The sequence below is a fragment of the Bufo bufo genome, chromosome 3 (assembly GCF_905171765.1).
Source record: "Bufo bufo chromosome 3, aBufBuf1.1, whole genome shotgun sequence".
Taxonomy (NCBI): Eukaryota; Metazoa; Chordata; class Amphibia; order Anura; family Bufonidae; genus Bufo; species Bufo bufo.
Window position 1 is genome coordinate 686,594,684 of NC_053391.1, and position 22,566 is coordinate 686,617,249.

Below are 22,566 nucleotides of genomic sequence, written 5' to 3' on the forward strand. Positions count from 1 at the left end.
TCCAGCAGCATCCCCAGAAAGATTAGTTGCTTGGATGGAACAAGAGAGGATTTGGGAAGATTGATAATCCAACCGAACCGGCGTAAGGTTTGTAGCGAGAGGTCCACACTGGCAGATGTCAGTGACAGAGAGGGTCCCTTGATAAGGAGATCGTCCAAATATGGAAGAAGAAAAACTCCCCTGGAACGAAGTAAGGCGAGGACAGGGGCTAGGACCTTTGTGAAAACGCGAGGGGCCGTCGCCAGCCCGAAGGGGAGGGCAATGAACTGGTAGTGGTCGGACCCCACTGCAAAGCGCAGAAAACACTGATGATACCGAGCGATTGGAATATGAAGGTAGGCGTCCTGGATGTCGATAGAGGCCAGGAACTCCCCTTTTTCCAGAGAGGCCACCACCGACCTGAGAGACTCCATCCGGAACCGCTGAAGACGAAGGAAACGGTTTAACCGTTTTAGATCCAGAATGGGACGAACCGAGCCTTCTTTTTTGGGGACCACAAAAAGGTTCGAATAGAACCCCTTGAATCTTTCTTCCATAGGAACCGGAGCGATGACCCCTTTGTCCAGAAGGGTGCGAGTGGCAGTAAAGAAATCGGCCGCTCCTTGGGGATCCCGGGAGCGAAAGAACCGAACTGGGGGGAGGGACGCAAACTCGAGTTTGTACCCGGAAGACACCACCTCGAGAGCCCAGGCGTCGGAGACGTGCGCCTGCCAGAAGTCCCTGAACAGGAGGAGACGTCCCCCCACCCGGGTGGGTGGGGGCGCACCTTCAGGTAGGGTTCTGCTTGGTCGCGGGAGGGCGAGCAGGCTGTGACTTGCGCCAGGAGGGCTGGGTCCGAAAAAAAGGTTTCTTACGTCTGTCTTGGACAGGGTTAGAGGATGGACCTGAAGTGGTGCGAGGTGTGGGAACCCTGCGGGAAGACCTGAAGCGAGAAAAGGTGGGACGGCCTCGAGTGGTGCTCCTAGTCCTGGATTGGGGAAGATGTGTACTCTTCCCTCCCGTGGCTTCGGAGATGATTTCATCCAAGCGGGTCCCGAACAATCGAGAACCAGTGAAGGGAAGGCCAGTAAGAGACCGCTTTGACGTGGCGTCCGCCGTCCAAACCTTTAACCAAAGCTCCCTCCTAGCCGAAACGGCCAGGGCAGACGAACGGGCTATGAGAGCCCCCGCATCAAGGGATGCTTCACAGACGAATTTGCCGGCTTGAACGATAAGTTGGGCTAGAGCACGGAGGTCCTGAATAGGGACGTCGGATTTAAGCTCCTGATCCAGCTGAGACGCCCATTCTGAAACCGCTTTTCCAGCCCAAGCGGAGGCAAAGACCGGCCTGAGGGCGGAACCGGAGGCTGCAAAGATACCCTTTGTAATGGCCTCTATCCGGCGATCTTCAGTGGATTGTAAGGAAGAACCATCTGCAACGGGAATAGCCGTGCTTTTGGACAAACGGGCCACAGGGGGGTCGACTTTAGGTGGTGACGCCCAGTTTGTAATGCAATCCGCCGGGAATGGATAACAGATATCCAACTTCTTAGGCGGGGTAAAACGGGCATCAGGACGGGCCCAGGCCTTAGAAACCACCGACGAGAAGTCAGCGTGGAGGGGAAAAACCGCAGACGCCTGTTTTTGGCGAAAAAAGGAAACACGGTTTTTGTCAGAATTAGGAGGGTCATCGTGAATCTTAAAGGTATCACGTATATTGTTAATAAGATGGCCCACGGCAGAAGTCAGCTTTGAAGGCAAGGCCGAGTCCATATCCCAATCAGAATCGGCTAGTTCCCCTTTAGAGGGCATATCCTGTAATGAGGAAGGGCCCGACTGAGGGCGCACCCTTGGGGGTGATACCGAAGCATCCGAGGATGATAGGTGCTCCGCCCTGGACCGCTTCTGGGGTTGACGGGCTCTGGAGGTGTCGCCTGGAGAGAGAGACTTAGACGGGTCAGCTAAGGTAGCGGACCCGGAGGGCCCAGCAGGGGAATTATCCGGCTGCGGTAAGGGCAATGCATCTGCAAGGCGGCCCACAACGTTAGTGAGACTGACCACAGCCTGGGAAAGGGATCTAGCCCAGTCAGGGGGATCCAAGAGGCCAGGGGGTGACACAGCAGATGGCGGACCCTGTAATGGGGCTTTGCAAGCCGAGCAATGCGGGTCAGGCTGCCCTTGAGGAAGGGGCGCCTTACATGCGGTGCAGGTATGATACCAAGGACCAGCAGGCACTGAGGGGTCAGACATGTTGGCTGGAAGTAATATACAAAACGTTCAGGCCAGAGGGCTGCAGAGCTAGAAGGGGTCAACAGTCCTACCAGGTCACAGTGGGAGCGGACGGCAACAGCAGCGACAACAGCAGCGGCAACAGCAGCCGCAAAACGGCAGCGGCAACACCTGAGGTAAAAATGATCCGTCCTGAGAGCAGGCAGGCACGAAGAGGAGGCGGGGCTAGTGAGGAGCGGGAGAAGAGACGTCCGCCCCTTGACTGAAGCCTAACATGCACAGGGGAAGCGGAACGAAGCTCCGCGCACCGATGAAACTTTTCGCGTGCGCGATTCAAAAAAATACATGCCGCCGAAAACCCCACAGAATATTGTCCCCCTTCCACCTCCAAATAAGCGGAGGCGAACGCACACCGGTGGCCGGACAAGAGCGTGTGCTTGTCAGAATGTCAGCCGGCAGTTCAACACAGCCGCAGTACTAGCCGAGATAACGAAAGGCGGCCCCACGGCCGCCGCACCTGAGGTAAACTGCGCTGTAACCCTCCCCCTCGAGCACCGCTCAGCTCTGCCCCACACACAAAGGAGCCGCAGGACTCACAGCTATGAGAGCTGTATATTGTAATCGACAATGAAGGTCAGGCAGAGGGGACAGCAGGATCAGGGCCCTAATGGGGGGGGGGGGAGGAACGGCTGCACAGCCACCTCACCAATCGACGTTTTCACCCTCTGTCCATCCAGCAGGGACGCCCCTTCAGCCACTGGCACCGAAGTGGCAGGGAGCTGGAGAGGGGCTTGCAGGCGGGCGACCCTTGTGCTGGCGGGATGCAGGGGAGCTGGGCTGCCCTGGTCCTCCTTTTCTTCTGTGGGGGAGGCAGCAGTGCGGATAGCCGCACTGGCGCAGCTCAACCCCGGGAAAACAGAGAGGTCTATTGCGACTCTGTTGTCCCTGTTGAAAAAAAGCAAAAAAATTGAAAATAAAAAATAAAATCTTTAGCAAAGACAGCTCTGCAGAGCAGAGAGTGTCTTGCCTCCTTGACACTAAGCAAAAAACTGGCAGTCTCTCTCTCCAGGCTGAGGGTATAGCTGTGGAGGAGGGGCTTAACAGTCTTCACTTAGTGTCACGCCTCCTAGGGAGATGAGCTATACCCAAGGTTTCCTGTGTCCCCCAAGGAATTGGGCGAGAAATTTTGCTTTTGACCGTCTTAAATTGTGTTCAAACGTATTTTGGTAAAGTTCGAATCTTAGGCCTCTGAGTTGGTTACTAATAGCTTGGGAGGGGTTTGCTTTGTCTAAAGATTCTAACTTTGTTATCTTTGCGCATAACTGTTCTGTGAGCATGCGTTTTTGCTTTTTTAGATCAGATGAGATACGTATGAGGTGACCTCTTATGAGCGCACCAGATTGTGGTGGGTTGGATGTCTGGAGTAGAATTATGTTTAAAATATTCCAGGAGTGCTTCTGTAATTTGGGATTGAGTAGAAGGTAGGGACAATTGGTAGTTGCCAAGGAATAAAAGGGGGATGATTGAATCGTTATGAAATCTGAGAAGATACTGGAGCATGGTCGGACCAGGTTATGGATCCTATACTAGAGGACGTAACATTTTGAAGGGTCCATAAAGCAGTTAATCCCTATGGGCTGAAACAGTTGTATCTAAGCTGGAATAGAGGACGCTGCCTTTATAGGCTGTACATCCGTGCCAGCCCTCACTAACCAGGTTCCATACATCTCACATACTAGTGGGGCACAAGATGCCAATTACCTGATCGAGATATATTTGAAGGGAGGCAGACTCACAGGGAACACATACAAATGAGGCACATCCAGGAGGCTGACGATGCAAGGCAATATTGCTACGTAGAGTCTTTCATCCTACATTGTAAGGAGCACAATCTGGAGATGGAAGCCACTTACCTCCATTTGTGATCTTGTTCGACACCAGCCGGGTTACTTCTGTGGCCACTGGCAATTCTCCGTCTTTGTCCTTAGAGGACACTGGAAAATGGAATTCCACAAAAAAAGTCCTGCCGGAAAAAAAAAGAAAAAAGGAAAAGACGACACATTACAGACTGCGACTCCGATCAGAACATATGGCCATGCTTACAGTTAATGGGGTTGTGTCACCTCACACATTGGTGTAATACGTATCTCTAGGATATGCTACCAATGTCAGACATTCTAGAACAGGCCCCCAGAGTGAACCAGACAGAACCAGGCATGCGCGGTGCACTTTCCATTCACTTCTAGGGGAGTTCTGAAAATAGTTGAGCGAGTGTGTTTGCCCATTTTCAGAAGTCCCATAGAAATGAATGAAAAGTGCAACGCGCAAGTGTGGCCACCGCTCCATTCACTTCCATGGGACTGCTGGAAGTAGCTGAGCCAGTGTTCAGCTATTGTTTGGAACTCCCGTATAAATGAATGGATGGCGGCCGTGCATGCGCTGTGCGTTGGCGTTCACCTTGGGGGGCTCCATTCTAGAGATAGTCCTAGAGGTAGGATCCGCACATGACATTGGTGGCATAGCCATAATGGAGGGTTTTTGTTTTTCCTGTACGATTCCTATGAGGGCAGAAATCACCATTACCAGGTGACACTTTCCTGCTCGTAGGTGACACGACTCACCGCTTGATGGCTGGTGCTGGACGTGGTGGTTTCCCTTTCCTGCTTAATTTGCTGGATGTCACCTGGTCGCTTTCTCGTTGGATCTTTAGGGATTGGACTATGACCCGCGCTGCATGCATACGACCCAAATGTGCAAGCCGATCAACACTCAAGTCAACCGCTTCAGATCTTGTCCCAGTTTTGCTTGGTCGCTCCGGGGATCTGCAATGTGACAGTATTTTGCTATGTTATTTAACACTCACCTGAGAAATTCCGTTCAGGTCCCGCTGCTCTGGTCTCACTTCAGCAAATGGCATTTACCATGTAGAGAAAGTTAATACAAGCCACTTACTAATGTATTGGGATTGTCCATATTGTCTCTTCTCTGGCTGGATTCATTTTCCATCACACTATACACGGCTCGCTCCCATGGTTACGACCACCCTGTAATCCAGTAGCAGTGGCCGTGCTTGCACGCCAGCCTGTGTGTGCTTCTATGGTCCCGGTTACTAGAGAGGCCAGTGCTTTTTTCTATAGTGTGCAAGCACGGCCACCACTGTTAGATTACATGGTGGACGTAACCATGGAAACAAGCCATATATCATGTGATGGAAAAATGAATCCAGCCAGCAAAGGAGGCAATATGGAGAATCACAATACATTAGTAAGCGGCTTGTATTAACTTCCTCTACATGATAAATGCCATTTGCTGAAGTGTGAGACAGCCCCTTTAGGATTCTGGTGCAATTAATTGTCGCCTTTCATTGCAGTAAGCCGGGGTTTAAATCACAAGACAATGTCAGGCGGCAAGGATTGGTCCCGAGATCAGCGCATATCACCCTGGGCCAGTAAATCCTCAAATGGAGCATTACAGAGCCCCCAATTAAGTCAATCGATAAGGAGAGCAACCCCTTGGGATCTGTCAGGAGCATATTCTCCTGTATATACACTGCCCAACCATTCCTATGGTCTACACCAGTAATCATGCGAGTAGTTTAAAGGGGTTGTCCTATGGGTATTTACAACAGGCTCAGAATGGTTAAAAAAAAATTCAAAGCAGAAGTAGTCACCTGATTCATCCCCTGGCACTCTGATGCTGTCACGTCCCCCGCCGGTGGTCTCTCCTCCCTGGTCCCTCTCGGCACAGAGGAAATGCCCGCTCAGCCAATAACTATCGACATGAGTGACCCATCTCGGCCAGTGATTGGCTGAGGGGTCACTTCCTGTGTGTCAAGAGGGAAGCCTCAGAATGGGAGGTGAGGCGGCTAAACCCTGGGGGGGAGGGGGGGGGGGGGAAATGAAGCCTCACCCATGACAAATGAAAGCATGTAAAGTGAAGGAATCCCATCTACAGTTACCTAGTGCTCTAGGACTAAAGAAATCACCTGGAGGAGAGTTCCTTCTCTGCGTCGCATGGAGCTGATTTACGCTCATCAGCCTTTTCAGATTTCACAGTTTTTGTTCTCTTCCTTCTTGATTTAGACAGATCGTCATCACTGACGACGTCGCTGGAACTGTCCTCCAATTTCTGCAAAAAAAATTCAAGTGGTAAAAGGTTCCCCTTTAAGCAGCCATACTTGCACATGGGGTATCCTGACAAGCGGACCCTCCTGGTCCTCACCGGTGCCTTGTAGAACAGATTCTCCAGCAGGCTCTGGTCATAGAGGGGATCGCCGAGTTCACTCTCGTTGTAGAAGTCACTATCTGCTATGGACTCGGGGGGCGAGCCAGTCCCATCCCAGAAGTGGCGGATGGACACAGGGGAGCTGACAGGGAAAAAAAAATAAAAATAAAAGCTGCATTGTAGATGCTGTCCTTGAGACTGGAGGGGTGCAAACACTGGGACCCAAAGTTAGAATCTTTGGGTCATTTTGATATAAAAAAAAGAAAGTTTTTATCAATAGTAGCCAATCAGACTGCAGCTCCTGTGAAGGTTTTATACTTAAAGTGTATGTCATAGGGAAATATCAAAAGTGAGACCTCCACCGATCAAACAAAGGGGAAGAGAAGCGTTTGCTTAAAGGGGTTGTCCCGGGAAAAATATTCTACAGTCTTCAAACCAGTCCCTGGATCTGAATACTTTTGTAATTGCTTGTAATTAAAAATTTAGCATAGCCACAGAGCTATTCAATAAAATGTATCTGTGTAGCGCCCCCTGCTGTTAGATTTTTTTTTTCTTATTTCTTTGACCTGCTCACTGAGGTGGCCGCACATGCTCAGTTTCATATTTCAACTACCTCCTGAGCTGTGATAGGAAGAGCATGGGCACGCCCTTGAGCTGTGATAGGAAGAGCATGGGCACGCCCTTGAGCTGTGATAGGAAGAGCATGGGCACGCCCTTGAGCTGTGATAGGAAGAGCATGGGCACGCCCTTGAGCTGTGATAGGAAGAGCATGGGCACGCCCTTGAGCTGTGATAGGAAGAGCATGGGCACGCCCTTGAGCTGTGATAGGAAGAGCATGGGCACGCCCTTGAGCTGTGATAGGAAGAGCATGGGCACGCCCTTGAGCTGTGATAGGAAGAGCATGGGCACGCCCTTGAGCTGTGATAGGAAGAGCATGGGCACGCCCTTGAGCTGTGATAGGAAGAGCATGGGCACGCCCTTGAGCTGTGATAGGAAGAGCATGGGCACGCCCTTGAGCTGTGATAGGAAGAGCATGGGCACGCCCTTGAGCTGTGATAGGAAGAGCATGGGCACGCCCTTGAGCTGTGATAGGAAGAGCATGGGCACGCCCTTGAGCTGTGATAGGAAGAGCATGGGCACGCCCTTGAGCTGTGATAGGAAGAGCATGGGCACGCCCTTGAGCTGTGATAGGAAGAGCATGGGCACGCCCTTGAGCTGTGATAGGAAGAGCATGGGCACGCCCTTGAGCTGTGATAGGAAGAGCATGGGCACGCCCTTGAGCTGTGATAGGAAGAGCATGGGCACGCCCCCTAAGCTGCAGCAGAAAGGACACGCCCCCTGAGCTGCCAGCTTGATATAAGTCTAGCAGAGCAATGAATGAATGTCATTCTGGTACACTCTATCCATCCTTGTATTATATGCTTTTCTTAATGGCTGCCAGGTAATAGGACACTTACTCTGTGGTGGAAATGACTGCCTGGCCAAGGATTCCCCGGCGCAAAAACTAGCTGTCCGCCAGTGAACAGCCGATTGCTGCAGAGGGCAATTCTTAAAGTATTTGTCTCTGATGTGAGAACACCTTTTAAGGGGGCCATCTTCACAGAATTTCATTGACAAGATGAGCTGATCTCATATTAACTCTTACCTGCCCAGCAGCAGCTCTATGGCCCGGGTATCACTGTTCAGCTCTAATTCAGGAAGAGTGTGGTCTGCGGGTGGCAGGATCCTACCGTTGCTCGTCAGAGATTTGTGGGCATTTAGGAGGTTGTGATCGATAGTCATTGGGAGGGTCTCAGGAGCTGCCCTAGAGGTGAACAGAAAGCTCAAATTTTAGGAAATAACTGTTAGACAGTGTGGATAAAAATGTATGATTTAAAAAATAAAAATAAAATAAAATTCGGAAATAGCAGAAGTTGCCAGAGCGGAAGGCTCTCCGGTAGATCTTAGGGGCTGGGTATTTGAGGCCTATAACCTAAACATATGGCCAGGTCCCTACTAATACCCTGAATCCGAAATGGACCTTATTAAATGTGCCTGTGGCTCTATTAGCGCATAAAACAGGTTTTTATAACCTGTCACTCACGTACCAAATGTGTCCAAGCAGGGTCTCATCATGCAGGGTGCCCGGCTGCAGCCGCCTTCCGACTAGAAATCGCCGCCCTCCCTTTCAATAGAGCCGCGTACCTCACCTCATCGCCGCCTTCGAAATCGTTCGCTCTCCTCAGCCAGATCCCGCGCGTGTGCGCACTAGGTATAACCTGATGCGCCCGTGCGGACTCCTGGCATCGGCCTTGTTGAGCGAAGTGCGCATGCACCAGCCGGCGCACTTCACTCAAACCTGCCTTGACCGCCCTATTGCAGCCATCCAACCTCTTACAGCCGGGTGCAAAGATGTTCGGAGAGCACAGGCTGCCTTTCTACAGAGGCTCCCTTTTGATCTATTTCTAGTCATACCTAGTGCGCACACGCGCGGGATCTGGCTGAGGAGAGCGGACGATTTCGGAGGCGGCGATGAGGTGAGGTAGGCGGCTCTATTGAAAGGGAGGGCGGCTATTTCTAGTCGGAAGGCGGCTGCAGCCGGGCACCCTGCATGATAAGATGTCCCCTTGGACACATTTGGTACGTGAGTGACAGGTTATAAAAACCTGTTTTATGTGCTAATAGAGCCACAGGCACATTTAATAAGGTCCATTTCGGATTCAGGTTATTAGTAGGGACCTGGCCATATGTTTAGGTTATAGGCCTCAAATCTCATGACAGAATCCCTTTAAATCTGATATTTTTTTTTTATATAAAATGCTTTTTGAGGAAAATATATTACCATCCAAAGGTTATTCCATCATGAAATAAAGATTAGTTTTTTAATTATGTAGAATAAGGCTGTATATGTTAAATTTTTCTGGTAAATAAATTCCATTAATCCATTCACAATGGGAGGGAAGAAATGCAAATGAGCTCTTAACAAGCTCTGCCTCTAATGCCACCAGATGTAAGGCAGCCGTCCTAGAAGTCAGTGTTCATCTCTTAAAATAAGCCTTGAGACAAGACTTGGATATTAAATAAGCCAGCACCTCATCTGCAGAGCAGAGAGTACTGGCTTAACTGGGTAGGAGGCCTGTGTCCGGAACAGCTGTCTGCAGATGAGGTGCTGGCTTATTTACTATCCAAGTCTTGTCTCAAGGCTTATTTTAAGAGATGAACATTGACTTATAGGACGGCTGCCTTCCATCTGGTGGCATCAGAGGCAGAGCCTGTTCAGAGCTCATTTGCATCCCTTCCCTCCCAGAATTCCAGAGGAACAGGTATGGCCTATAAGTCTGATTAAGGTGCTCTAAGGAGAGTTAGTTTCCCCCTCTGTCCATTCACAATGTCTTGCTCTTCCAGAGGTTTTTGTACGATTATTGGGCAGTTTCTCTGCCTACAAGATATTATCACAGATGCTTGGTTTACTTTTGCAGTTCTCAAAACTGAATTTGACTCAGCAGAGATCACATGCCTCTTCTTCACAGCAAAAATGTTATAACATGAACAGAGTTGAGAAAAAGACCTTAATCCTAACTTCCACAAACCTATGAATGCAGAATCAACCGAATATGAAAAGTTGTTATTCTAAAAATCTACTTGCATATTATAAGTTATACCAGCAAGAATTAGTCTTTATGTAGAAAACTAGGATTACAATGAAGCCTTACTGACTAGTGATTTAAATAAAATCCACCCTGCTGTTAGATCAATGGTGGTCCAACAACTGGGATCCCAACCAGTGGGGGGTCCAGTGTCCCGCATTTAAATGGAGTGTTGGTGGAGCATGCACACTGCCGCTCCCACTATGGGACTGGTTGTGACAGCACACGGCTATCTCTGCCAGTCTCATACAGATGAACGGAGCAGGAGTATGCATGCTTGACTGCCGCTCCATTCATACAGAGGAGACACAGTCCCGTTCTTGGGGATCCCAGGCATTGGACACCCACCGATCTAAGTTATCCCCCATCCTGTGGATAGGGATAACTTGTTATTACCCCCTCAACATAAAGTGAGAAGTAGCCAGATGCTCCTGATCACAGGTGGCTGAAGTGTATGCCATTCTGATCAGTCATGTGTCCCCATATCTGACATTCGACATATAGTTCACAATCTTCCGCCGCAGAGGGACATTCTCGCCCCCTTATAGGGGTCCAATGCTGTGCTGGAATAAAATAATGACTTGTGTCATTGATATACAAGCCAATCACCTGAGAGCTCGTGAGCTATAATGGTCTCTAACCGGGACAGGGGGCCGCTCCGACTCCACATCGATGTCAGTCTGGGGGTCTAATCGCAGAGCCGATTCAACCATAGCATCTCTCAGTTTGCTGCCTTGATCCAAGAGAGCTGAAATACAGAAACACGTGTTTTATTAGAATAAAAGTCTGACAATCAATTCTGACAACCAGCAAGGACACATTATAGTGTATGTATCGCAATCAGATAGAAGTGTCTGATTTGTACAAATGTGGCACAGATATGGAAATATTAAGTGATGGTCTGATTAGACACTGGGTCTTGCTATAAGGGTGTAAAAGTGCTTCCCTCACTGCCCTATAAAAAGGCTCTCAGAGGCTACTTTTGGGTAGTGTACCTCTTGGTTGGAGATCGTTGACTACTAGACATTGACCGCCAGCCACCATCACCTTCGTTTGCAGAGTTGTCATGAATGAGAACCCTGGACTGCTCTGGACTGGAACCGGGTCGTCTTTAGTGATGAAACCAGGTTCTGTTGGGTTTGAGTATGGTGGCCTCCTGGTGAGCGCTTCAATCCTGCCTTTGCTGCGAAGGACACACTGCCCCAACTACTGGTGTAGTAATCGGGGATCCATCGCATATGACAGTTGGTCACCCCTAGTAGCGATACGAGGGAGACTAAAAGCGTAGTACTACTTGCGATAACATTTGATGCTGCAGCTGACAATCCTACTCCGTTCGGGTGTGAATGCCGTCGCTGGCAGACCTACTCATTTCAATGGCAATTGTCGACTGCTTTACCTCTCCAACAGGTGGAGTTTTGGCGCTCGATGCTGTGGCTGAAACCACATTACCCCCATTCCAAGGTGGAGTATTTGTGATTGCACCTGATGCTGTTGCTGGCAACCTATTCAGGTCTGATGGCTCTGGTCAATTACATTACCCCCTTCATCGGGTGGTCTGGTTGTGCTGATGGCACCGCTGAGTCTTCTCAAAATTCTCCCATTTCCTCATTTAACAGGTGGAGCAGTTGTGTTATCTGTAGAGGCTATATCTGTCTAGCTTACCCGGTTTTCACGTGCATCGGGCAATCGCATTAACCCCTTCTCAGAGGGAATACCTGTTCTAAAGCTACATAGTGTCTCTGACAGGCATTCCCAGTTCTGTTTTGCACTGTGCAACTGCATCACACCCTTCCGCAGGCGCAGTATTTGTGCTGTCCAGTTTGAATTGTACCTCAGACAACCACATTCCCTCCCTTCAACAAGTGGGGTCCTTGCGGGATGCTGTCTCTGACGAGCCCCCATACTTCTGCCTCTGCTTTACCTCTGTCTATCGACAGGGTACTCCTTCTCCTGCTCCTTCTGACGAGTACCTGTCTGGTATTTATACCGTCTCCGCCAGGCAATCACGTGTTCTCTTGATAAAGTATATATGACAAGCCACGGCGGCTCTGCGTGCACCAGCAAACCGAAACGCCTTTCTCCTTAGGGAGTACTTCTGCTGTTTCTTCCTCTATACTCTCTATGGGCGAACTAATGGTGACATCACTGCGTGTTTCCGGGCCAGCGCGTGCGGTCTCTCTAGGCAGCTACATTTCTCTTTCTTTATGCAGCTGCCACCAGTCGTGAATAGACGGGCGATGGTCTTCCTACTGTCCTGGGTGTGATATGGCACGGCTACACTCTTACCACAAGCTCCTATTAGCCGCGTGACTGAATGGGCGCTACTGCCCTACTGTTCCTGCCCTACCGCATCACTGCTCTTCTTTTATAGCCTCCAGCTTACATGGGGGGCCTTCTCTACCATGACATAGATCCGTGAGAACGGGGGTGTTAAAGCGACTGCTTTACGATGCAGTGATAATGCTCTTTCAGAGAATCCGTTGATATCAGTCACCTCCATGGAGGACACCGCAGACGTTTTCTTTTGTACATGTACAGCTCACGGGGTGCTGTGATGTCTCCATTCTATTCTGACTGGCCTCCTTTCCACATCCCTCTCCTGATGCATCTTTTACATACAGTCTGGAACTCTATGGCCAGCCTTACAGATTGTGTTCTGGTTTTTTGTCCCTTCCCATGGTACTGCCTTGGAATGTTCCACGGTCTTCTACATCCCCCAATGTTTAGATGGAGAGAAAATAGGACTTTTTGTGCTTACTTGTGAAATCCTTTTCTCGCTGAGTTCATTGAAGGACACGGCTCCCACCCAGGTCATTGAAGGCGCTTACTGATGGGTCTCACCTGTTCTTGGTTCTGGTCCATCTCCAGTTCTGGCTGTTTGCTACTGTCTGTCTTCTGCTGCTTTACTGATTCGGTACAAACTGATTAGTTCCGTGCCTGAAGGAGGGTTATAGCTAGGAGCAGGTGCCAACACTTTTTTTCAGCTTACAGGTGAAACTCGAAAAAAAATTTGAATATTGTGCAAAAGTTCATTTATTTCAGTAATGCAACTTAAAATTAGAATATTGTGAAAAGGTTCAATATTCTAGGCTCATTTCCAGTCAGCTAATTAACCCATACCCCCTGAGCTTGTGACTTTGGGGTTTTCATAAGCTGTAAGTCATAATCATCCGAATTATAACAAATAAAGGTATTAAATATCTCGCTTTGCCTGTAATGAGTCTCATGTGTTCGTTTCACCTTTTAAGTTGCATTACTGAAATAAATGAACTTTGCACGATATTCTAATTTTTCGAGTTTCACCTGTAGTGTCACCTCCTAGTGGCAGCAGTTATACCCCAGGTCTTCTGTGTCCTATTTTGTCAATGAGTGTATGTGTCCAATGTGTACACAGCAGGGTTCAGCGGTGGACACAGGCATTGAAGGTCTCTAACCTGTAAGCAGGTCCTTGGCTGCAGGTCCAGTGGTCACATTGGAATAACCCTTGGTTTGATCAGCTGATCTCTCCTGTGTAAAAGGAATAACCGACGTCTTGTCCTTAGAGGGGAGTCTCTGAGATCTGTAACCATCATCACTCAGGGGATCTTCGGATCCTGTAACCAAACCTCGATTTGGTTCTGCGTTTTCCTTGAAGTACAAGTGGTCTCTGCCCCTAGAAGGCAAGGAATAAGTCAGTGCCGTGGAGGGCTATGCACTGTAAGAACTGCACGAGTTAGATGTTTCGGCTACAAATCTGCAGCAAGATCCATCTGCACAGAATTTGCTTACAATTTTAACCACCTAACAATTTTCCCCGAGTTCAGCTCGGGCTCTGGGAAAAGCACTTAACTGTCCTGGCCGAGCCCAGGGGAAGGGGGGGGGGGGGGCTGCTTTAGCTGTTCATATCTCTGGATTGGTAGCAACAAGAGACATGGGCATGGTTTGAAAGCTGGCATTCCAGACTTTTATACAAGATCAGACAGCATTAGCCCAATATAAGCAGGAGATATCACAGTTAGAAATCCAGTTGCGAACAAATGGGATAAAACCTGCTTTCACTTTAAGCTGTTTCCACTGCATCCTGATTTCTAACAGCGATATCTCCCCATGTAGTGAAGATAATGTTGTCATTCTGGTATTGTTTGAAACCTTGGAATGCCAGCTTTCAATCCAGGCCCATCTCTCTAGCGGCTACCAAATCAGAGATCTGAGCATCCAAAGCAGCTGCCCCTCCTCTCCTTCAGTCTGGAGCCGACAGCTGCAGGAGGAAAGGAAAAATAATAAAAATATATAGAAATTTGTAAGGGCCCACATAATAATGTTATTTATACTACACAGTGAACGCTGTAAATAAATTCCACAAAATAAGGTTAAAATTGCTGTTTTTTTTTTAATCTTTCCCCCTAAAAATAAAATAAAAGTTATGTACTACACTATATATACCCCAAAACGGTTCCTAAAAAATCTACTACTAATCCCGCAAAAAAAAAAAAAAAGTTATGACTGCTGGAACACAAAGGGGGAACATGTTTCTGGTCCTTAAAGGGGTTTTGCAGTTCTTTTAAACTGATGATCTATCCTCTGGGATCTGACACCCGGGAACCCCGCTGATCAGCTGTTTGAGAAGGCTGCGGCGCTCCAGGAGCGCCGCTGCCTTCTCTCGGTTTCCCTCAGGCCCAGTGACATCACGACTAGTATCAGTGGCCTAGGCGGGGCTAAGCTCTGTTCACTTGAATGGAGCTTAGCCGTGCCCAGGCATTATAGGGGATGGATAATCCCTTTAAAGGGAACCGGTCACCCGGATTTTGGGTATAGAGCTGAGGACATGGGTTGCTAGATGGCCGCTAGCACATCCGCAATACCCAGTCCCCATAGCTCTGTGCGCTTTTATTGTGGAAAAAAAACGATTTGATACATATGCAAATTAACATAAAAGAGTCATATCTTACTTGTGTGACCAGAGAAGAGTCATATTTTCAAGCTCTGACTCATCTCAGGTTAATTTGCATATGTATCAATTTTTTTTTTTTTTTACACAATAAAAGCACACAGAGCTATGGGGACTGGATATTGCGGATGTGCTAGCGGCCATCTAGCAACCCATGTCCTCAGCTCTATACCCAAAATCCCGGTGACAGGTTCCCTTTAAGTTTTATATAGTGCTTCTGAGCCACTGGCCCTTTAAGACTGAAGCCAGTCTTAAAGGGCCAATGCCATTAATAAGCAGCCCTTCAGCCACAGCAGACAGCACATTACCTGGGTGTGGCGGCCCTGCTGCTCTCGGGCCCTGTGCGGCCTGCAGACAGTTTGCTGGGCTGCAATCGGTGTCCTGATGGAGCTGTTTCGTGGCTGACATCGGAGTTGAGGATGGAGCCACTGTCACCGTTTTTCTCACACAGAGGCTCCAGAGCCACGGACACCTGGAGCGGAGAGACAGTTGAGGCGCAGCTGGCAGGGACGTGTAGTCAGACATCCGTTACAGCAAACCTCAAATGGTTGGTTACCTGTAGTTCTCCCAGTTTCTCCGATGTCGGGGAGACAATGGTGAAGAAGCCGCTGAGTGGATGTGTCGGGGAGAGCCGCGAGATGTCGCTGATCTGAGCACGACCGATAGCAAGGTGGTCAAGTCTGGTCAGAACTTCCAAAACAAGGGCCCCCATATCTGCAGAGGGTAAGAATAGAGAGAGCAGTGAGAGAAGTCCCCGCCACTATATATACCCCCTACTGCACGATGGGGGCTGCCAAATGCCAAGTCCCCTGCCCAAAAACAGTAGACCGCATTCAGCAGATTCTGGCTTCTCCAAGTGTAGGCCGGCGGCTCACCTGTCAGGTACGAGGTCAGCTGTTTGGGTCCGCAGTGCACAGCGTAGCGGGTTGTGGTTTTAACCTCCTTCTGATCAGTCTGTGAGGAGTCCCTGGGGTGGAAGATGGTTCCGTTGGTCGTCTCTCCCCACCATCGGAGCCTCACATGGACAGAACGCTGGGGTCTGGGGGTCGTCCATAGGATTTTACTGACGGTCACTCTCAAAATACAGCGAAGCTGACCCTCTACGAGCGGCGGGAGAGAGGTGGACGGAGCGACGTCTGTGGCCCCTGAAAAAAGGATCATCTTATGTGACGTAACATCAAAGTCCACGACCAGCACAATAGACCAATGTCCTCCTCCTCCATATTACACCAATGTCCTCCTCCATATTACACCAATGTCCTCCTCCTCCTCCTCCATATTACACCAATGTCCTCCTCCTCCATATTACACCAATGTCCTCCTCCTCCTCCTCCTCCATATTACACCAATGTCCTCCTCCTCCTCCTCCTCCATATTACACCAATGTCCTCCTCCTCCTCCTCCTCCATATTACACCAATGTCCTCCTCCTCCTCCTCCATATTACACCAATGTCCTCCTCCTCCTCCATATTACACCAATGTCCTCCTCCTCCTCCTCCTCCTCCATATTACACCAATGTCCTCCTCCTCCTCCTCCATATTACACCAATGTCCTCCTCCTCCTCCTCCATATTACACCAATGTCCTCCTCCTCCTCCATATTACACCAATGTCCTCCTCCTCCTCCATATTACACCAATGTCCTCCTCCTCCTCCTCCTCCATATTACACCAATGTCCTCCTCCTCCTCCTCCATATTACACCAATGTCCTCCTACATATTACACCAATGTCCTCCTCCTCCTCCTCCATATTACACCAATGTCCTCCTCCTCCTCCTCCATATTACACCAATGTCCTCCTCCTCCATATTACACCAATGTCCTCCTCCTCCTCCATATTACACCAATGTCCTCCTCCTCCTCCATATTACACCAATGTCCTCCTCCTCCTCCATATTACACCAATGTCCTCCTCCTCCTCCTCCATATTACACCAATGTCCTCCTCCTCCTCCTCCTCCATATTACACCAATGTCCTCCTCCTCCTCCATATTACACCAATGTCCTCCTCCTCCTCCTCCATATTACACCAATGTCCTCCTCCTCCTCCTCCTCCATATTACACCAATGTCCTCCTCCTCCTCCATATTACACCAATGTCCTCCTCCTCCTCCTCCTCCATATTACACCAATGTCCTCCTCCTCCTCCTCCTCCTCCATATTACACCAATGTCCTCCTCCTCCTCCTCCATATTACACCAATGTCCTCCTACATATTACACCAATGTCCTCCTCCTCCTCCTCCATATTACACCAATGTCCTCCTCCTCCTCCTCCTCCATATTACACCAATGTCCTCCTCCTCCATATTACACCAATGTCCTCCTCCTCCTCCTCCATATTACACCAATGTCCTCCTCCTCCTCCTCCATATTACACCAATGTCCTCCTCCTCCTCCTCCATATTACACCAATGTCCTCCTCCTCCTCCTCCTCCATATTACACCAATGTCCTCCTCCTCCTCCTCCATATTACACCAATGTCCTCCTCCTCCTCCTCCATATTACACCAATGTCCTCCTCCTCCTCCTCCATATTACACCAATGTCCTCCTCCTCCTCCTCCATATTACACCAATGTCCTCCTCCATATTACACCAATGTCCTCCTCCATATTACACCAATGTCCTCCTACATATTACACCAATGTCCTCCTACATATTACACCAATGTCCTCCTCCTCCTCCTCCATATTACACCAATGTCCTCCTCCTCCTCCTCCTCCTCCATATTACACCAATGTCCTCCTCCTCCATATTACACCAATGTCCTCCTCCTCCTCCTCCATATTACACCAATGTCCTCCTCCTCCTCCTCCATATTACACCAATGTCCTCCTCCTCCTCCATATTACACCAATGTCCTCCTCCATATTACACCAATGTCCTCCTCCATATTACACCAATGTCCTCCTCCATATTACACCAATGTCCTCCTCCATATTACACCAATGTCCTCCTCCATATTACACCAATGTCCTCCTCCATATTACACCAATGTCCTCCTCCATATTACACCAATGTCCTCCTCCATATTACACCAATGTCCTCCTCCATATTACACCAATGTCCTCCTCCATATTACACCAATGTCCTCCTCCATATTACACCAATGTCCTCCTCCATATTACACCAATGTCCTCCTCCATATTACACCAATGTCCTCCTCCATATTACACCAATGTCCTCCTCCATATTACACCAATGTCCTCCTCCATATTACACCAATGTCCTCCTCCATATTACACCAATGTCCTCCTCCTCCTCCATATTACACCAATGTCCTCCTCCTCCTCCATATTACACCAATGTCCTCCTCCTCCATATTACACCAATGTCCTCCTCCTCCATATTACACCAATGTCCTCCTCCATATTACACCAATGTCCTCCTCCATATTACACCAATGTCCTCCTCCATATTACACCAATGTCCTCCTCCATATTACACCAATGTCCTCCTCCATATTACACCAATGTCCTCCTCCATATTACACCAATGTCCTCCTCCATATTACACCAATGTCCTCCTCCATATTACACCAATGTCCTCCTCCATATTACACCAATGTCCTCCTCCATATTACACCAATGTCCTCCTCCATATTACACCAATGTCCTCCTCCATATTACACCAATGTCCTCCTCCATATTACACCAATGTCCTCCTCCATATTACACCAATGTCCTCCTCCTCCTCCATATTACACCAATGTCCTCCTCCATATTACACCAATGTCCTCCTCCTCCTCCATATTACACCAATGTCCTCCTCCTCCTCCATATTACACCAATGTCCTCCTCCTCCTCCTCCTCCATATTACACCAATGTCGTCCTCCTCCTCCTCCATATTACACCAATGTCCTCCTCCTCCTCCATATTACACCAATGTCCTCCTCCTCCTCCATATTACACCAATGTCCTCCTCCTCCTCCATATTACACCAATGTCCTCCTCCTCCTCCATATTACACCAATGTTGTCCTCCTCCTCCTCCATATTACACCAATGTCCTCCTCCTCCTCCATATTACACCAATGTCCTCCTCCTCCTCCATATTACACCAATGTCCTCCTCCTCCTCCATATTACACCAATGTCCTCCTCCTCCATATTACACCAATGTCCTCCTCCATATTACACCAATGTCCTCCTCCTCCTCCTCCATATTACACCAATGTCCTCCTCCTCCTCCTCCATATTACACCAATGTCCTCCTCCTCCATATTACACCAATGTCCTCCTCCTCCTCCTCCATATTACACCAATGTCCTCCTCCTCCTCCTCCATATTACACCAATGTCCTCCTCCTCCTCCTCCATATTACACCAATGTCCTCCTCCTCCTCCTCCATATTACACCAATGTCCTCCTCCTCCTCCTCCATATTACACCAATGTCCTCCTCCTCCTCCATATTACACCAATGTCCTCCTCCTCCTCCATATTACACCAACGTCCTCCTCCTCCTCCTCCATATTACACCAACGTCCTCCTCCTCCTCCTCCATATTACACCAACGTCCTCCTCCTCCTCCTCCATATTACACCAATGTCCTCCTCCTCCTCCTCCATATTACACCAATGTCCTCCTCCTCCTCCTCCATATTACACCAATGTCCTCCTCCTCCTCCTCCATATTACACCAATGTCCTCCTCCTCCTCCTCCTCCATATTACACCAATGTCCTCCTCCTCCTCCTCCTCCATATTACACCAATGTCCTCCTCCTCCATATTACACCAATGTCCTCATCCTCCTCCTCCTCCATATTACACCAATGTCCTCCTCCTCCTCCTCCATATTACACCAATGTCCTCCTCCTCCTCCTCCTCCATAATACACCAATGTCCTCCTCCTCCTCCATACTACACCAGTGCTTGAAGTGGGCCGGAACGCGGCGGTACTCAGTACCGCCACTTCCAAAAATTGCCCTGGAGAGTACCAGCACCTCTCCGTGCGCCCAGTACGTGGGTTTCCGGTACCGGAGCGCAGGGCCGGCCTTTGGGGTGTGCGGGCTGTGCGGCCGCACAGGGCGCCATAGTAACAGGGGCGCTGGGCGGCCGACAGCTCGCAATGTAATATGCGGCAGGCGAGGCTGAACTTGTGTTCTCCCTCGGGGCGCCCCCTCCATCTAGCCCTCCCCTGTCTGACCTGATTCGTTCCTCCTCCCCTGTCTGACCTGCCTGCTGCCCCCGCCGCTGCCAATAAGAAGAGAGACGGGAGGAGGAGGGGAGGGGCTGTGGCCACTGCGCCACCAATGAAGATAACTGACCTGAATACAAAAACAGGAGGCGGGTGCCGGAATCAAATAGCCGACAGCCAACCTCTGTGACAGGGAGCTGCGATCAGCTGCAGTTGAGTTAACCCTTCAGGTGCGGTACTGGAGGGGTTAATTGTAGCTGATCGCAGCTCCCTGTCACAGAGGTCGGGTGCCGGCTATTTGATTCCAGCACCCGCCTCCTGTTTTTGTATAAGAAACGTTTGTGGCACAGTGCGCCCCCCCCCCCCCCCCCCAACACCCCAGTATAAGAAACGTTGGTAGGCAGTGCGCCCCCACCCCCCCCTCAGTATAAGAAACGTTTGTGGCACAGTGCGCCCCCCCCCCCCCAACACCCCAGTATAAGAAACGTTGGTAGGCAGTGCGCTTTCCCCCCCAAACACCCCAGTATAAGAAACATTGGTGGCTCAGTGGGAAGTGCCAGTGAGGGTTAAAAAATAATAAAAAATTTTTAACTCACCTCCTCCAGATGATCGCGTAGCTGCCGTTCTCCTGTTTTCTTCAAGACCTGTGGTGACGTCACTGAGCTCATCACATGACCCATTACCATGGTGATGGATCATGTGATGCTAACAGTGATGTCACCACAGGTCCTTTGACAGGTCATGAAGAAAGAACAGAAGACGATCAATTGGAGGAGGTGAGTTAATTATTATTTTTATTTTTTAACCCTCATTGGCACTGCCCACTGCGCCACCAATGATTATTATATTGAGGGGGGGCCCACTGCGCCACCAATGATTATTATATTGAGGGGGGGCGCACTGCGCCACCAATGTTTATTATATTGAGGGGGGGCCCACTGCGCCACCAATGTTTATTATATTGAGGGGGGGCGCACTGCGCCACCAATGTTTATTATACTGGGGTGATGGGGGGGCGCACTGCGCCACCAATGTTTATTATACTGGAGTGTTGGGAGGGGCGCACTGCGCCACCAATGTTTATTATATTGGGGGGGCGCACTGCGCACAATGACGGGTTAGGGAAATTTCACAGCAGAGTGCGCATGCGCTGGGAGCCTCGCCGGCGGTTAGGGAAAAATTATGGGCCAGTGCACAGGTGCGGTGATCGGATGGATGTTCTCAGCAGGACACCGGCCGACACTGCGCATGCGCTGGGGGGTACTGGTACAGAGAGGAATTAATGTGTGTGTGTGTGATGAGTGGGGGGGGGGTCTGATGTGCAGGGGGGTACTGGTACAGAGAGGAACGAATGTGCGGTGGTGGGGGGGGTACTGTACTGGTACATAGAGGAACTAATATATATGTGTGTGATGGGGGGGTCTGATGTGCAGGGGGGGGGAGCACCGGCGCCTAATAGAGTACCGGCACCTCTTTTGGCCCACTTAAAGCACTGTACTACACCAATGTCCTCCGCTATCAGTCCTCGCTCCTCCGCCGCTCCCCTCTCCCGGCCTCACCTCTCTTTTTCCCGGCTTTCCCACTTTTACTTCCCCGGCTCTTCATCTTGCTTCCTCGCTGTCATATCGTTTTCCCCGCCGTCGCCACACGGAAGCTTCTCTCCCGTCTCCTGGCAACCACAAACTGTGACTTCCGCCTCCGTCCGCGGCATCCAATCAGGAGCGAGCAAAGCTTAGCCCGCAGGGAGTTCTGGGAGTGACCGTTGGAACTTGCCGGTCACGTGATCGCTATACGCCTTCTGGGATTTGTAGTTTTTCTGTGGAAGTCACAACTACAAGTAAACAAAGTGCTTTTGCTTTGTCAGAAAGCTCCGGGCACCGAGTGTCCCGAGTTTATACTGCCGATAAATGGCAGTGGGGTGAGAACTTGTCATGTTATTATTTCAAGTGATCCACTGGACCCAGGAGGTCAAAGGATACGATTTCAATAGTCAGAGACTATATTTCCTGTTTCTGGTCTTTTCACAAATTTTCCTTTTAAAATATAACTTTTATTTCTCTTTTAATAAACAGATTAGTCACAAAAACATATATTTAAAAAATGCCATATGCTGGGCAAATACTAGTGGGGGACTTATGAGCTTAGCGTCCACTGCCTAGTTATATGTAAGCTAAGACGTTGGTTATCTCTAGCAACAGTTTGCGAGATGCATGTCTGTAATGTCAGCCGACATCAGACACTTTTAAAGCTATCGCTCTTTGGTTTAAATACCCTTCCTATAGCGCTATGTCTGCCCCTGTAAGGTGCTTGTGTAAGCGGCGTCTGCAGATCGCCGTTCAATTAATGATTTCTTTTGCCCTGCATAATCTTTAAAAATTATTGGTGCAGCTCCCCCAACATGTTTCACCGCGAGATGCGGCTTCTTCAGGGGGGTAAGGA

The 22,566-nt window shown here is 49.5% G+C and overlaps 1 protein-coding gene across 4 annotated transcripts in view; it reads right to left on the minus strand.

The window, feature by feature from the left end:
• Positions 1 to 21,798, minus strand: part of C2CD3 (C2 domain containing 3 centriole elongation regulator) — a 71,366-nt gene extending 49,568 nt beyond the window's left edge. For all 4 annotated transcript variants that reach the window (XM_040426520.1, XM_040426518.1, XM_040426519.1 and 1 more), the window contains exons 1-11: positions 21,687 to 21,798; positions 15,864 to 16,133; positions 15,545 to 15,702; positions 15,297 to 15,460; positions 13,496 to 13,713; positions 10,668 to 10,806; positions 8,078 to 8,236; positions 6,430 to 6,574; positions 6,194 to 6,336; positions 4,830 to 5,030; positions 4,122 to 4,231 (exon numbers count right to left, since the gene is read on the minus strand). In XM_040426520.1, the coding sequence (XP_040282454.1) occupies positions 4,122 to 4,231; positions 4,830 to 5,030; positions 6,194 to 6,336; positions 6,430 to 6,574; positions 8,078 to 8,236; positions 10,668 to 10,806; positions 13,496 to 13,713; positions 15,297 to 15,460; positions 15,545 to 15,702; positions 15,864 to 16,133; positions 21,687 to 21,732 (1,753 nt within the window). In that variant the 5' untranslated portion in view covers positions 21,733 to 21,798. The remainder of the gene's footprint in view (positions 1 to 4,121; positions 4,232 to 4,829; positions 5,031 to 6,193; positions 6,337 to 6,429; positions 6,575 to 8,077; positions 8,237 to 10,667; positions 10,807 to 13,495; positions 13,714 to 15,296; positions 15,461 to 15,544; positions 15,703 to 15,863; positions 16,134 to 21,686) is intronic.
• Positions 21,799 to 22,566: the final 768 nt, after the last annotated feature.